This window comes from Amblyomma americanum, chromosome 6 (genome assembly GCF_052857255.1).
Source record: "Amblyomma americanum isolate KBUSLIRL-KWMA chromosome 6, ASM5285725v1, whole genome shotgun sequence".
Lineage (NCBI taxonomy): Eukaryota > Metazoa > Arthropoda > Arachnida > Ixodida > Ixodidae > Amblyomma > Amblyomma americanum.
In genome coordinates this window covers 95,141,862-95,157,733 of record NC_135502.1, presented here as the reverse complement: position 1 = coordinate 95,157,733, position 15,872 = coordinate 95,141,862, and the positions used below count along the sequence as shown (strand labels likewise).

Below are 15,872 nucleotides of genomic sequence, written 5' to 3'. Positions count from 1 at the left end.
CCAAGACATATACACACGCGCCCGGCAAAGCTGTATATGTAAGCAGATTTATTTCTTTAGCCGAGCGAATATGCTAAGACAAGCAAAGGGCGTAACACGGATCGCTTATTTTGAAAGGCACGCTCGTAATTGAGAGAGAAAAGCAACTTTATTTGACCGAGGGATTTGAACACGCGCTGGTCCCTGGGTCCCCGCATGACCACACTTCACTACCCGTTCATGAGTTGATGGAGTTAAAAGACGTGGGCGGCCCGGTCAGTAGCAACCTTCTGCTTGACCGGGTCCGTCGCGCGCAATAGGGCCTCCCATTCCTCCCAAGTGGTGAGGAGCTCCAGGCCCCGTTGGGGAGGGTTTGCCGGGCTTTCAATGAGAAAAAAACCGGCAAACCCTCGCCAGCGGGGCCAGGAGGTGGGGGGGGGGGGGGGGTGCATTGGGTATAGGAGGTGTATGCTCTCGGGTATAACCGCGGCAGAGCAAATAGCGGTGGAGGCAGGCGCAGTACAAGGAAAGTACACGAAAGGAACACGAAGGTCACACCGAACGGAGGTAAAATAGCATTAAACACGAAAATAGCAAATAAAGACAAAGAGCGAAACCCGAGTATGCGAAAAAGAGGTGACCAGGGCCAAAAGAAGCAGCGGTACATCAGAAAACAACGTTAAGAACAACTGAAACCGTGGTGCAACATTTCGAACAATGCTAGGGCGATACATGTGTGCATAGGTGTTTCTTAAACTTCACGCGGTCAGTGAAAGAGATTATGTTGTCAAGAAGATCGTTCAGAGCTTAATTGTTCTAGGTAATGCAGAACAATTAAATTACTGGGTTTTACCATATATCCGGTTGAAGTTGGGTTGATTATATAACCATTGTGAAGAGCGGAAAGGTAATTCTAGAGCAACAACTAGGGACGGGTACAAACATATTTATGAAATAAACGCAGAAGTCAAATGGACCGATGAATTTCAAGCATCTGTATGTCATTAAGGTTTTTAAACTGACAGACACTGTAAGGGGATTACAATTGCTAAAAATGTACCGGGCAGCTCTGCTTTGAATCGACTCAAGCATTTCTATGAGATATTTGTGATCGGGAAGACCATATAGATGAGACGAATTTCAGCTGTGGGAGAACAAATGTAACGTGCCCAAGGTTTCGAACGGAGCTAGGCTTGTTATGAAGGTTCCGGCGTATAAAACTTAACGTCCTTCGCGCTTTTCCTTCTCTTTTCGTCACTTTTAGCACGCTCCAGGTGTTATTTCTTCTGAACGTTAGTAACTGCGACCGTGACACCCCGGCAAGTAACGACTGAGCCGCACTAATTAAAGCCAAACTGCGCGTAAGACTCGTTCGGGCGGCGGGGCCGCGCGCGCGGGAGCCTCACAAAAACGACGCTCTCTCGGTGGCTTTCACTTTCACACTGACTTTATTTACACGGGTCGAAGTTTGACACAAAACACATGGATACAAAAGGGAACAGTGGGAAGGGGAGAAAAGAAGGCATCTCGAGCGGTTGGCCTCGGGCAGTCGGGAGAAAGAGAGATAGAGAGCCACTTGTGACCTTGGTCAGACCCGGCGCGAGGGCGGGTGTCGCGTTGCCCCACGTTGCGCGTCTTCCCGTTCCGTCCCTTCGGGGCCGTCTCCTATTTTCCACATCCTCCCCCGCAATGAGCTATTTCGGCTCATTGTGCACTGCGTGACACGTCCCAACCTTGAAGTTCGAGAGGGAAAAGGGCTTGCACTGGCCGACGCATCTCCCCTCTGTTTGGGAGCACAATCTTGCAAGCGCGCACATTACCGTCCCTTCCTGGGAAGGTCTCCTTCACTCTCGCCATCGGCCACATCTGGCGGGGCGTCCGTTCGTCGCCGAGCAGCACAATAGCGCCTTCCTGTATGCTTCGCTGCTGTGTAGGCCGGGTGAAATGAGCGGACCTCAGTTCTAAGAGATACTCCCGCCTCCACCGTTTCCAAAACAAATCCACAAGTGCAACGCGGTACTTCCATTTTCTTTGCAACGTTCCACGCGTCGACTTCGCAGAAGTGGCCGCAGTCGTGGACGGCAAAGCTGTTAGCCGTCGTCCAACAAGGAAATGAGCGGGTATTAGAGGAGCTGGCTCCCCCGCATCCGAGCGGGCATTTGTGAGGGGACGGGAATTTACGACCGCCTCGACCTCTGTTTCCCTCGATGCCCGAAACATCGCTGCAATGTCTTTTGACGCTTTTTTAAAGGTCAGAGCGTTATCGGAATAGATTATTTTGCACATCCCGCGTCTGGAAACAAACCTTCTGAGAGCCTTCAGGAAAGAGTTGGATGTGAGGTCTCTCACGAGCTCGAGATGGACTGCTCTGGTTGTCGCGCATGTAAAGAGAGCGATGTACGCCTTGCGAGTCACTCCATTTTCACTGCAGAATAGAGGCCCCGCAAAGTCGACACCTGCGATCTGGAATGGGTCAGCCTTGGTGACGCGTTCAGGTGGAAGAGGGGCTACGGGTTCAGCTGCGGGACGGCAACTTTGTCTCTGGCATGGAACGCAGCGCCTAATCACCGACTTTATTGCTTGTCTTCCTCTCAGCACCCAGTAGCGCTCACGGAGGTGGCATAGGGTGTCTCGCACTCCAGCATGCAGCAAGCGCATGTGCTCGCGAGCGATGAGCAATAATGCGAACCGGTGTGCGCAAGAGATTACTACTGGATGTTTTGTTGCTTCCTCTTCGGCGCTATATTGGAGTCTACCGCCTACCCTGAGTAAACCATCAGCATCGAGGTAGGGGTTGAGAGCTAGGATGGGCGATCTCTTGTCGAGTGGAGTTGACGACGGAAGTGCGCCTATTTCCTTCGAGAAGCTTGTCATTTGTGACAGTCGAAGCCAGTAGTTCTCGGCCTCCGCCAGTTCTGGTGCTGTTAACTCTCCTTCTCGTTTCAGTGAGGGGTTCCGAGAGTTATGCAGAAAGCGCTGAATCCAGGCTGTTACGCGAAGGACTCTGGTCAAGGAGCTGCTGTTTTCAATATCTAGCAAAGGCTCCGATGCACTGCAGCTCACTGTATTGAGCACTTGCACGACTCTTTCCTCCTCTGCGCAAATCTTGTTATCGATCTGTGGCAGAACAGTGGGGTACACTGTTGAAGTCTTCAGCCAATCAGGTCCGGTCCACCAGGTTTTACTGTCAATCAAGCTGGATGGCATTATGCCCCTTGTCAACAAGTCCGCGGGGTTTTCCTTTCCAGGGCAATGCCTCCAGACTAAAGGATCCGTCAGAGATTGAATCTCTTGCACTCGGTTGGCAATGAAAGGTTTCCACCTCAGAGCAGAGCTCTTTATCCAGCTCAGTGAAACAGTCGAGTCACTCCAGCAATGGACTGAAAGAGCTGCCACATTCATCTGCTGAATAAGCGTTTTGGCCAACCGAGCTCCAATTAGAGCCCCCATTAGCTCCAACCGCGGCAATGACAAGCGCTTTAACGGAGCCACCCTTGACTTCGCCATCAAAAGGGATACAGTGAAGCTCTCGTCTTCATTTTTTGTCTTCACGTAAGCTACGGCACCGTAAGCTTTGGGGCTGGCATCACAGAAAACATGTAGCTCCGGCTCGGCATGTTCTCCCTTCAAGGCGATTTTGCGAGGCACTGAAATGCAGCGAAGCTCAGTAAGCTGCTGGCACCAACTGTTCCATTTCTCTAATACGTCTGTTGGCAGCTTCTCATCCCAGTCTCTACCGCGCTCCCAAAGGGTTTGAAACAAAATCTTCGCTGTAGTGGAGATCGGGGCGAGGAAACCGAAAGGGTCGAAAATACGCGCTGACGCTTGTAGCAAAGACCTCTTCGTATCCTGCCGCGTTCTCAAGAAATCTATTAGGGTGTTCATCTCAAACACGAAGTCGTCAGCGTGAGGCCTCCATTCGACACCGAGGATCTTTGTCGTCGTGAGCTCCGGCAAGCTGCCTCGTGCGTTATCACTTTCGAATATCATCGTTGCAAGCTCTGCCGCATTCGATCTCCACTTGCGCAGATGCATGCCGGCCTTGTTGATAATGCACTGCGATTCTTCACAGATCCGCTCCGCCTCCTCTTTGGTGTCAGCGCCCGTCACTAGATCGTCCACATACAGGTCATTTTTGAGTACATTCGCAGTGCTCGGATAAATATCCTGCATGGACCCTATATGGTGTTTGAGAGTTGCCGCAAGCAAAAAGGGACTCGATGTTGCTCCGAACGGCACTCTCGTCATACGATACGCTTTGACAGGGGGCAGAGGTTCCGACTGCTTGGGCGCTCGTTCATACCACAGAAAACGCAGGGCGTCGCGGTCACTTTCGGCGAGCTGCACCTGGAGGAATGCCTTTTCTATGTCTGCCATGATAGCGATTCTGTGGGTTCGGAACCTGATTAGGATGTCTGAGAGATTTGGATTCAAATTTGGTCCCGCAAACAGAACATCATTGAGCGAGAGCTGACCTTGTGCGCTCGAGGACGCGTCGAAAACAACTCTCAGCCTGGTTGTCTCACTTGTCGGTCTGACAACGCCTCGATGCGGGAGGTAATAAATAGGTCCCTTTGGGGACTCACCATTTCTGTTGACCTCCTCGGCGTGTCCGGAAACCAGGTATTCTCGCAGCGCTTGGTCGTAAGCTTGCATGATGTCGTCACTTCTCAGCAGCTTGGCCGTTAATGACCGAAGCCTCTGCGCAGCTACCCCTTTATTGTCAGCTAAATCTGACGCATTGTGCTTCCAGGGCAGGGCCACCTGATAACGACCATCTCTGTAAGTGACGGTGTCTTGGAAGTTTTTAAGAACTTCGTCTTTCTTGTTTGTGGCTTCTCTGTCGACTATCCCAAGGTGTTCCAGCTCCCAAAATGATTTCAGCTGTCTGGATAGGACGTCGTTGTCCTGTTGGGTGGTCACCAAGATGCGCATGACTCCGGTGGTTGTCGTCAAACACGCCGTCGCCGTTGTTTTAGAAACTGTACCTTGTAATGTCCACCCAAAGATGGTCTCCACGGCAACGAGCTTGTCGCTGACACGCTTGACTTTTCCGGTGGTGACGTCCCAGTATCGGTCAGCGCCAATCAAGATACAGACGCCGGTGTTCTGTCGATGGTCGCCAGGAGCCAGATCAGCGAGCTAGAGCCCTTGGCCTGCAGCCAGGCTGGTAGCGGAGGCGTCCGGTGGTTGTAGAAAGTCCCCGGAAATCTCAGGAACCTCGAGGGCCTCGACTCGAATTATGTTGTCGTTATGCCGGCTTCGTAGCCATAACTCGACTCTGTTGCACGTTTTGATGCTTGGCTTCGTGGTCCCAAAGGTGTGAATGGCGAGACGTTCTTTGCCCACCACTCGAAGCTTAAGACGCCGGGAAACGTCTTCTTTTACGAAAGTTCGTTGGCTGCCACCATCGAGCAGTATTCTAACCAAGGCGCGATTCTGTTTCGCTTCTGCCCAGGCTTGTGCTGTCTGCAGGAGAACGCTCGGAGTGGAGTTAGTCTGCGCCATCTGTAACGATGACTGCACGGTAGTCTCAAGAGGTGCAGGGACGTTTCTTTCATGAGATGGTGTCGGCCTGTTTAACTCGCAGACGCCTGTAGCGTGCCGGGCGGAACATTTCGCGCACTTAAGCCACTTGGCTGATCGGCATTCGGTTGCCCGATGGTTCCTTTTCGCGCATTTGAAGCACCTTCTCTCTTTGGCCATGATTTCCTTCTTCATTTCTAGCGGAACGCTGACCACACAGTCCTGCGGAAGGTGATCTTCTGCACCACAAAATGAGCACTGCGACTCTCTGCCTTTTACAGCGAAGACTGCTGCGGAAGGTGTCTTTCCCTTTAGACTTGAATCCCTCGGTTTGAGAACAGTGCTCTGCGACTGGCGGCTGCTGTACTGTGCTCGTTCTCTGCTCTCCACTTCCATTCTTAAGAAATCTAGGAAATCTTGGAGTTCGTCTTGGGGACTGGCTTTAGCGGTAGCTTTCTTCCGGCAGTATTCAAGGCACAGCTGATCAGGAATGCTTTTCCTTAAGACAGTCAGCAACAGCACGCCGTACGTACTCGATGTCACTCCCAGTGCCTCGAGGCTTCGGACTCCCGACTGGATTTCATCATAAAGGGTCCTAAGCCTTTCCGTGTCGTGGAGGTTGTGTACCGGGCGAACACCGAGCAACCGTGACATGTGTTCTTCGATTATGACGTCTTCTTTCCCGAATCTTTCCGTCAGGGTCTTGATCGCTACTGCGTAGTTTTCATTGCTTAGGGATAGCCCTTCGATAGCCGCGGCCGCCTTTCCTGTGAGGTAACTCGTCAAGTACTGGAATTTAGCGATTGCTGAAAGAACTTCATTCTTGTGAATTGTTGATTCGAACTGATTCCAAAATCTCTGCCATGATCGCAAGTCTCCGCTGAACTTGGCGATTTCCAGCTTCGGAAGTTTGGTAGTTGCTGACGGTAGCTGGCTCGTGGTGATGCCGGTGTTCACTGAAGACTGCGAATTAGGCTCGGGAAGAGCCCCCGTTACTGACGGAGTTGTCGATCTATCTTCGCTCGAGGTTTGGTTACGTAGGGCTCTTTTGATGCGTGTTTTCGTGACGCTGATTTTCTCACTGAAGACAGATACGGCTGCCAATTCGGAGTTGAGTTCCTGCAGGTCTACCCTCTTCTCGATGCTCTCATTAACTGCTTTAAGCTCTTCTGATTGCTCGACAAGGAGGTCAAATTGTTCTTCCAGCTCACCGCTCTGGACTGCAGGCTCTTGTAGGAGTGTGGTGGCTGCTGTGATGATCCTGTCGATCGCTTGTCGTAGTGCGGCTTGCTTCTTCTGGAGTCGTTCCATGGCGTTCTCGATCACTGTTAACTAAGTTTCCCGGGTTTCGGCACCAAAATGTTATTTCTTCTGAACGTTAGTAACTGCGACCGTGACACCCCGGCAAGTAACGACTGAGCCGCACTAATTAAAGCCAAACTGCGCGTAAGACTCGTTCGGGCGGCGGGGCCGCGCGCGCGGGAGCCTCACAAAAACGACGCTCTCTCGGTGGCTTTCACTTTCACACTGACTTTATTTACACGGGTCGAAGTTTGACACAAAACACATGGATACAAAAGGGAACAGTGGGAAGGGGAGAAAAGAAGGCATCTCGAGCGGTTGGCCTCGGGCAGTCGGGAGAAAGAGAGATAGAGAGCCACTTGTGACCTTGGTCAGACCCGGCGCGAGGGCGGGTGTCGCGTTGCCCCACGTTGCGCGTCTTCCCGTTCCGTCCCTTCGGGGCCGTCTCCTATTTTCCACACCAGGGTCGACGCGCCTCCGCCTCCCCACCCACTCGGCCCCACCGCCAGCTGCCGACGAGCATGGGAACTCCCTGGGGTCTGCGTGGGGTCTGAAAGAATGCAATGAACAGCCATCTCTGAATATAAATACTCAGGAGCGTGAGATGGAGGAGGGCGCGAGGATGAAAAAAATTGGCTGGCGGTCTGGCATTGCTAAGCACCAAATATTGTGAGAAAGCGCAGTTTTTTGCTTGTGGACACTACCGCCACGTACCTGAAAGCACAGTTGAGGTGTCCACTGCCCCAGGGAGCTATTTATGCGCGTCTTCAACTTTTTCGTCACCAATGCTCATTTACCCGATGTGCGCCGGTGGCCCATTCCACTGCCGCGTATCTGCAGCAACGTTGTCGATGTCAATGCATGCAGCGCACATCTCTCTGTCACTGCAGCCATATAACTCAAAGCGCGATTCTTAATTTGATACCTGTATTAGTTCAAGGAGAAGACGATGCGTAATGCACAGCAGGAGAGTGTGTTGAAGTTGAACACGAGAAGTGATCGGCTGCAGCGATAGCCTATAGTGCCGATAGTGCAACGGCCAGCGAAGATGATTCACACGTCGCGGCTTGTTCAAATCCGATTCGCGACAATAATCATCTATTTATGGTTTTCTCAAAGTCACCTTTAGGGTCAAGCATCACACAAACCAGGGAGCCGGTTTGACCTCGTTAAGTAGCGCTTTCGCTCTAAACGTTTCCGGAAAGATCGCTATAGTGCCCGTGCGGGGATTTTCGACAGGAGGTGCAGGGGGCTGGGCCTTCCGTGTGCTTTTCGAGTCTCGAGGACATAGAGGCAGTTTTTATCAAACCATCTCTGTGTATTTTAGAAGTGAATTCTAGTGCCAGGGATCGTAGTGCATTTAGAGAGAGAGAGATAAGAGTGCCAGGATTAACAAAGGTTTATCATCAGCCCACCAGCACGGCTGCCGGCAAAGGGCCTGTCGTGGTCCTCCTAGCTCGGCTGTAGTACGCACGTAGCACCACTGGAATTCCCAGGAAGCGTGGCGATCGATCCTCAGAAAGTTTCAAGGGCAGCGTGGATGCGCTGGTTGTTTAAGCTCGAGATAACTCATATTTGGCGGAATCGGCGATGGTTGACATGGGAGGCACAATTGTTGCGCTCTCCCTCCTGCCCTCTCGCAAGGCGCGTGTCTATGGCGCACACCATGAAATAGATAGCTCATCACTGCGTGGACCTTTCACTCTGTCGTAGCCGCGTTGAGCCCCTAGTTTAAAACGTTGGAAGGCTTCCCGATCATAACATAGCCAAATTTGGCGCGCGATTGTGGGTTCTCTGTTGCGTTTAGGTGCGTATTATTTAGCTCACCTTTTCATCACGACGGCATGTAGTGACTGAGCGAGTTTATGTAGTCTCCTCAGAAGGTGTTTCAGAGCCTTTTTAAAGTGACTTAAGAATCCGCATAGTTTTTTTTTTTTTCAACGCCACTTCGGTCAACCAAAATGGGGAATCGCTTCCTTTCTTGTCCCTCTCTTCAGCCCTACCCCTCTCGCTAGCTTTTCTGTCGATCCCGGCTCAGGTTCGTAAAGTGGGGTACCGCCAGAGTGGACCGCGCCACAGAGATTGCAGGAAGCTTTCCTCGACGTTGCAAAGTAGCGACGATCTCCTCCGTGCAGCGCTTTCTTTCCCAATTCTCCTCGCCAGCCAGCAGACAGTGCTGCACACGGAACGCTTTTAGAGCGATAGGTCTACTAGATGCAAAAGTCAATCTGAAAGTCGGTTATACATTTGGGTATAAAATTAGATAAATTCTCCCTGACTTCTTTATTCTGCTCTCCCTATGCGCGACCGCAGAAATAAATGGACGCCCAAGTTTTCGACTCACTTCAATTTCACATTGAGCTAAGTAACTAGAGTGACTGGTGACATCTGAAAAGTCGAAAGCGACGTTTGTGAAATGAATTTTGGTTTTAAGACTGCGTGATTAATGATTTGAAAGTGATTAAGCGGTGCGGGCGAGTACTCACTGAGCACAATATTGCGAGTCGGGGCTGCAGGATTTCACGATTATTGCTTAAGACATTTGTGTCAGGGAGCCCCCCCCCCCCCCCGCCCGTTGCCTGCGCACCACCCTTTATTTGTAAGATACTCAACCAAAATGATGACACTGGGCTGAAGTAGGCTAGCTGCACTTATTCTTCTCATTATTCGATTACAGCAGGGCTGTCACAGTTTCCTTGAAATAAGTTACAATAACAATGCATGCGAGAACTCCTTAATGGCGCTTGCTCTTTCCGTGTGATGGCCTTACCGCTCCTTCCCGTTTCTTCTTCGGACGGGATCAGTGCTGCGGTGCTTGTGCTACGCAGGCCCCGTCACCTACCTCCTGTCGTGCAAGGCGCTGGTGCCTCTGAGCCGGCTCACATTCGCCGCCTACATCGTGCACCTGCTGCCCATGGTCCTCTTCGCGGACACGCGCCAGCAGAGCTTCGACTTCTCCCCCGGCCTCTTGGTGAGCACGCAGCAGCGCCAGAAGATGCAGGCTTTCGCCCGAACCTTGGTTTGGCGGCCGCCGAGCGCATTTCTTGTCTCGAAAATTCTGGCCGATGTGATTCGTGGCGCAGACATGACTCGGCAACTTCGTTGGAGGCGACCTTGTTTACCAAGTTACCTCTGCCCCACGCCTCTTATTGCGTGAGGCCTGAGATGGGCACCGAAGAAGCTGCGATCAGACTGTACGCACCGATTTAGCATGGGATTCGCAGGCAGTGCCACGTCGTAAGCGTGCGAGATTGCGACAACACTCAGACGCGTGTCACTACATGTACATCATTGCTTGATGTCCCCATGTCTTTCGAGCTTTACGAAACGAGGTATGCTTTGCTTCAATGAACACTGCACCCCCTCCCCTCCCTCTTTTTTTTTTTTTAGCCCGCCTCAGCTAGGTTCCGTGTGGGCGCTTGACTAGCGGCGCTGTTCTCCAAAGCGCGTGGCAGCAGCAACGATACGTACCTAAATGCCTCGCACTGCCCGTGAGAAGACTTTCAGATAAATTACGAGCGAGATTGAAGCAAGAGCTCAATATTATGGTCGAAAGCCGTATGCCGAAAAAACGTAAATCAGAAAGGGCAAGCTATTCCTCTCACAAGCGCCCATCGAAGACGGTGTAGACGACCATGTAGACTATCCCTCGTTCACCGCTTCCGAATAGGCTGCAGGCGAGATGAAGGCGGGTTTTCCGAGGCAAAGGGAAGGCGCCCTCACTGCGGCTTGTCGGGAACCGGCACCTAGCCGTCGCGCGGATGACGGCCTTGTTGCCCATTCACTGGTTCTGCGTGCTCTAGCCCGCGTTGCTTGTAATATACGGTCACAACAGCAGTAGTACCGACGCTCGTTATTTCGCTTTTAGGACCGGGGACAGTTGAGGAATCGCAGAAGTCCAACGAGAGCAATTAATACTAGAGAGCTAAGTCCACTCAGATGCAGACGCTCACTTTGTAAGCTAAACGGGGGAAGCCACTAATAGCCCGAGCACTTCTCGGCCCACTCAGCGTTGATACTCGTAGCCACTAGGTGACGGCGCGGGCAGCGGCGACAAGCATCGCAGGTTGCCTATAGGTGGCCGCCAGTAGCAGGGACTTTAGAAAAGCGTGAAGCTATACTTTAGGGGCCGTAGGGAATCGGGGGAGGGGGGGGGGCAGTGCAGAGCCGCAGGACAATAACCGGAGGAAGGGGCGTTATTGTCCTGCGGCTGTGCACTGGCCCCCCGCTATTCCCCTATACCCCTAACCTAGAGCTTCACGCTTTTCTAAAAGTCACTTATACTAGAGACTTTCGCGTAGTGGAGACGAACTATAGGGAAAACGAATGCCAATTTACCGGATGTCGGCTGCACACGCACACTGGCCCTGCCTGGCCGCGCATTCGTCTGCACGTCTCCGCTACGCGAAAAGTCTCTAATACGGAGTATTAGCATAGACGAGGTGTACTAGCGTTGATGCATGCCTGATTATCGGACGCCTCCTGCGCACTCGCACTGGCATGGGCGGACACATTGCGCGTGCGCAGGCGGCGTGTGGCATTCCCATTTATGTCCACACAAGTACGTCTCCGCTAATGCTGAAAGTCTCTAATGGCTTTGGCACGCCATATATAGCGGTCCACGACTGGGACCTGAAAATATGGTGCACGAAGGAAATAACTTCAGTAACTGTGGAATGTGTCGTGCCGTGCTGTGAAGCGCTCTGGAGGCGATGGCTCTTCGCAGTTCGAAAGTTGTGTGCGTAAAAAAAATTTGAATGCTTTTTGCGATTGGGCACTACAGGTGACATAATACGCCAGCTTTCTAATCACGCCACTGATATTCTGGATGATATACAGGGCAGTTTAATTAAAATTGGTGTTTTGTTTCGGCTACACGCAGTATTTCTTCTACGTGGGGTACCTGACACTCTCGTACGTAATGGCCCTTGGCATGTGCCTGCTGTTTGAAGCACCCATCCTCGGCCTCGAGAAATTTCTGCTCGCCGGAAAGATGTGAACCGCTGGAGGGGCTCCGCAACTGCTCGCCTTTGCAGCGCCGAGAGACAGAGGTGGGGAGTTTGCACGACAGATGTCATCGCGGCTCTTCTGTTATCTACGCGAGGTTTTGGTTGGCGTATACACACTGACAGCGCTACATACGCGACCAATATGCTCTTGCGTTCATCTTGTCGTTTGTGAATAAATGAAATTCTTATGCCGGAAGCAGGAATATCAGCCATCAGAATAACCTCTGACTTCAGGTTTGTTCTCTTGTGTAACCTATCTACATAACCAACTTTTGCTCGTTTCCGATCATGGATGTAGCGTGGGGTGCAGCTTTTTATTCCATATTGGTGCTAATATGCCTCCAAGCTCCCAGCGCTCATGTGGTCTCCAGAGGTAAGCTTTGGCGAGTTCCGAAGCGAAATATCAGACATGAACTCGGGCATGTGACCTGCGTGTTTGATAAATCGTCGAAAGTACTTCTGATAGAATTTTGGTAGCAGTTCTTGCTCAACCTTTTGGGGCGCACTTGTACGTGGTTGCGAAACTAAGCCCTGTATTTGCATGATTCTCGAGATTCTCCACGCAAGGCAAGAGGTACCAGTTTACCCCAGCACACTATCGGAGTTCACTTGCCGGAAAATTGGGCTGAAAATTGTTTTTAGTTAAGCCGATCAACGTTTGGGCAATCCACTGGACTGAAAATCAGCGTCGTGGTGGGTATTTAGTGCGGCATCATCCGCACGCTGATTTCCTGCGATGCCGCTGTATGCTGGTAGTCATATTGGTAGACAGTGTACATTGGTAGACGGTCTCCTCATTGAAACGACGGTCGCCAAACAAGGTGTAAAGGACTAGCATGCGCCGTGCGTAGAAACCCCCTCCTTGCGGTTCGGAGAATTCAGGTGACGGGGTGCAGTGGGCCACAAGGGCTCTTGTGCATCGTCACTCACCCCTCCAGCACATAAGGGTTGACCTACAAAAATGTGCCTTGAGTTTTCGCTTAGTTCTTGTTGAGCATTTACTAGCTCAATGGTCTTTGAATGAAAAGTCAACACTCCTTGAATTTACTCAACAACATCGCAGCAAAACTTCTGTTGAATATATTGCTACGAAATATTTGTTGACTAATTTATTTTTATACCTTTGAAATAAAGGTTAATTATGCTTTTCTGGTGGACATGCATATGTGTGAGAAGAACATGATGCATTTCTCCAAACTCCAATGGTATTTCCAGTTCACAGCTACAAATCACGAAGGATATTCATAGAAATTAAGTTTCGCCTAACTGCTTTTGGCAATGTGGACCAATAATTCTGCTCCTATGAAAACATCTCTGTTGTACAGGGTTTTCAAAACTAGACTTCCTTTATTTTACAAAATACAGTAGGAGATGTACAAGAAAGCCAATTTTGCACGTTAATCATGTTACATCGCCGGCACAAAGAGTGCAGGGAACGGCTTTCTTTAACCGCCAAAATAATTAAAAACAATAACTTTTTTGCCGCTGCTGTCAGCGCGCACACTTATATTGGGAAATTTGGTGTGGTATAGTATTCGGACTGCTCAATTTGCAAGGATTTCCTTAGCACGCACATGTGCCGGTCTTTTCGGCTCTAATGATTTATTCAGTTCACCTAATTACGCATGCAACGTGGCAGCGATCGACACGAAATTGCTCCCAAGTGTGAAGCCGCTGTGGCGTACGGCTTTTTTTATCTGTGTTTATAGTTAGCACAATGTAACTGCACACTCTAAAGGTGACAGCAAAGAGTTAATTAGCTTTGATTCATTGTGATATCCACAAATACAACCAAACAAAACGGGGCCAAGATAAACAAATTGAGGACGACTGCATAAAAAAGCTTTGTTTCTGCGCGGGTAGATTTTCGCCAGTGTGAAAAAACGAAGATGTGGTTTTATATGTCCTATATCGTCATCGTCCTCAGCCTGACCACTGCAGTGTAAAGGCCTGCCGCTTCCATGTCTCTCCAATTAACTCTGTCTTTTGTCAGCTGCGGCCACCATATCCCCGCAAAACTCCTAATCTCATCCGCCCACCTAACCTACTGTCAGCCCCTGCTGCGCTTGCGACTCCGTTACCCTCAAGGACCAGCGGTTATCTTGCCTTCGCATTACATGACCTGTCCAAGCCCATTTCTTCCTCTTGATTTCAACTTAAATGTCATTAACCCGCGTTTGTTCCCTCACCCACTCTGCCCGCTTCCGGTCTCGTAACGTTACACCTATCATTTCTCTTTCCTAGCAAGGTGTTCTCCGTTAACTCTTATCCCCAACTATATTCCCAATCCAGGCCTCTGAATACCTCCTGCAAACAGGCGGTGAATGCCATTAGCGAGATCCTGTCTTTTTGCCTTACGCCCTTCATTATTGGAATTTTACTTCTGACTTTATGGAGGACTATGGTATCTGTGCACCCGTTATAAATATCTTACAGTATTTTTACACAAAGCTCTTCTACACACTGATTCCTCAATGCTTGCATGACTGGTGAAATTTCGACTGAGTCAAATACTTTCTCGCAGTCTATGATTGCTATATAGGTATAGGAGTTGGTTATATTCTGCGCATATCTCTATCACCTGATTGATAGTGTGAATAAGTTTTATTTGTTTGTTTGTTTTGGGGGGTATGCTTTATGAAAGCCTAACTAATCAGTTAGTTGATTGAAGTCTAAGGATGTGTTGATTCTATTTTCGATTTCCTTAGTTAATACCTTGTAGGCAACGGACACTAGGCTGATCGGTCTGTAATTTTTCAAGTCCTTGTCGTCTCCCTTCTTATGAATTAGGATTATATTTGCGTTCTTCCAAGCTTCTATTACGGTCGAGGTCATAAGGCATGGCGTATACAGGGTGGCTAGTTTTTCTAGCACAATCTCCCCTCCGTCTTTCAACAGACCTGATCCTCACCAGCTGCTTTCCCCTTGGCATTGCTCCTAAGGCTGTCTATACTTCCTCTTTCGTTACTGCCGGGATGACACATTGCTGTGTTTTACTGCCTATCTCATTTGCGTCCTGATTACATTGCCTACTGTATAGATTTGCGTAGCTCTCTTTTATATGCCACAAAATTTCATGCAGTTAAGCAATCTGTAGAAATATACCCACTGAGGTACCGATCCGGTCGCCTGACGCTTCTCTCATACTTTCCAATTGCTGCCAAGATTAAAACCAACGTTCTTAGATAAGGGCAGCTGGAAAACTTGCTTATAACTTGCCCCCAGGAATAGGCCCCACTTCCGTTGCCGCTTTCATCTCAAAGAGACGCGAGCGCCATCTCTAGGGGTTTTACAGTGCCACGTTAGTTTTCTTTGTTTTGTCCAAGGTTATCTACAAACAAAGTTCAACGTTTTTAGGTAAGGACAGTTGGAAAAGAGCGCGCCCAAAACGGTTGCCGCCTAGGCGGTGGCGCTGCGGTCGCTTTGGGAGGAGCGCGTCGTCTGCTACTTCCAGCATGAGGAGCGTCAGCAGACGGTGACTCGCGTGCGTACAGAAACGTATTGATAATGAATACAAACGTAAGTTACGCCTTCGTCTCTTTTGTATTAATGAAACAAGACGGCTTAGTAGCATTTATAACCATAACCTTAGCCGGGAACGCTGAATACGGGTTGGAAAACATCTTATCACATGCGTATAAGATACGCATTCATGAATTAAAGCTACCGGGCTCCCAGTATCGGTCACTTTACTTATAAAAAATGCCTCCATCACCTGACGATTATATTTTCATCTCGACGCATTAAAACAAAGTGGCTGAAGAAAAAATTGAAAGTGCGTATATATGCCGCAAAAAGAAAAAGCATTTAGTGTCTTTGTAAACTCTTGCCTGGTTTCATTTACAGAGACTCAACTTTTAGTCATCTAATCAACAAAGTTTACAGTATACTTTGCACAGCCTTATATTACACATGCGATGAACCCAAAGTACGAGGGGGTAAGCGGCCCGTCGCGTGTTTCTATGATTTTAGCCGCGTGGGGCCGCGGAAAGAAGGGCTTTAAGCTTCGGCCGAGATCTACAGACAAAAACTCAACCCCGAGCATCCTGGCCTCTC

At 50.0% G+C, this 15,872-nt stretch overlaps 1 protein-coding gene across 1 annotated transcript in view; it reads left to right on the top strand.

The window, feature by feature from the left end:
- The window catches only part of LOC144094842 (nose resistant to fluoxetine protein 6-like), a 47,238-nt gene extending 35,241 nt beyond the window's left edge, over positions 1 to 11,997 (top strand). Inside the window, exons 12-13 of the mRNA XM_077628729.1 lie at positions 9,636 to 9,778; positions 11,690 to 11,997. Of these exons, the coding sequence (XP_077484855.1) occupies positions 9,636 to 9,778; positions 11,690 to 11,806 (260 nt within the window). The 3' untranslated portion in view covers positions 11,807 to 11,997. The remainder of the gene's footprint in view (positions 1 to 9,635; positions 9,779 to 11,689) is intronic.
- Positions 11,998 to 15,872: the final 3,875 nt, after the last annotated feature.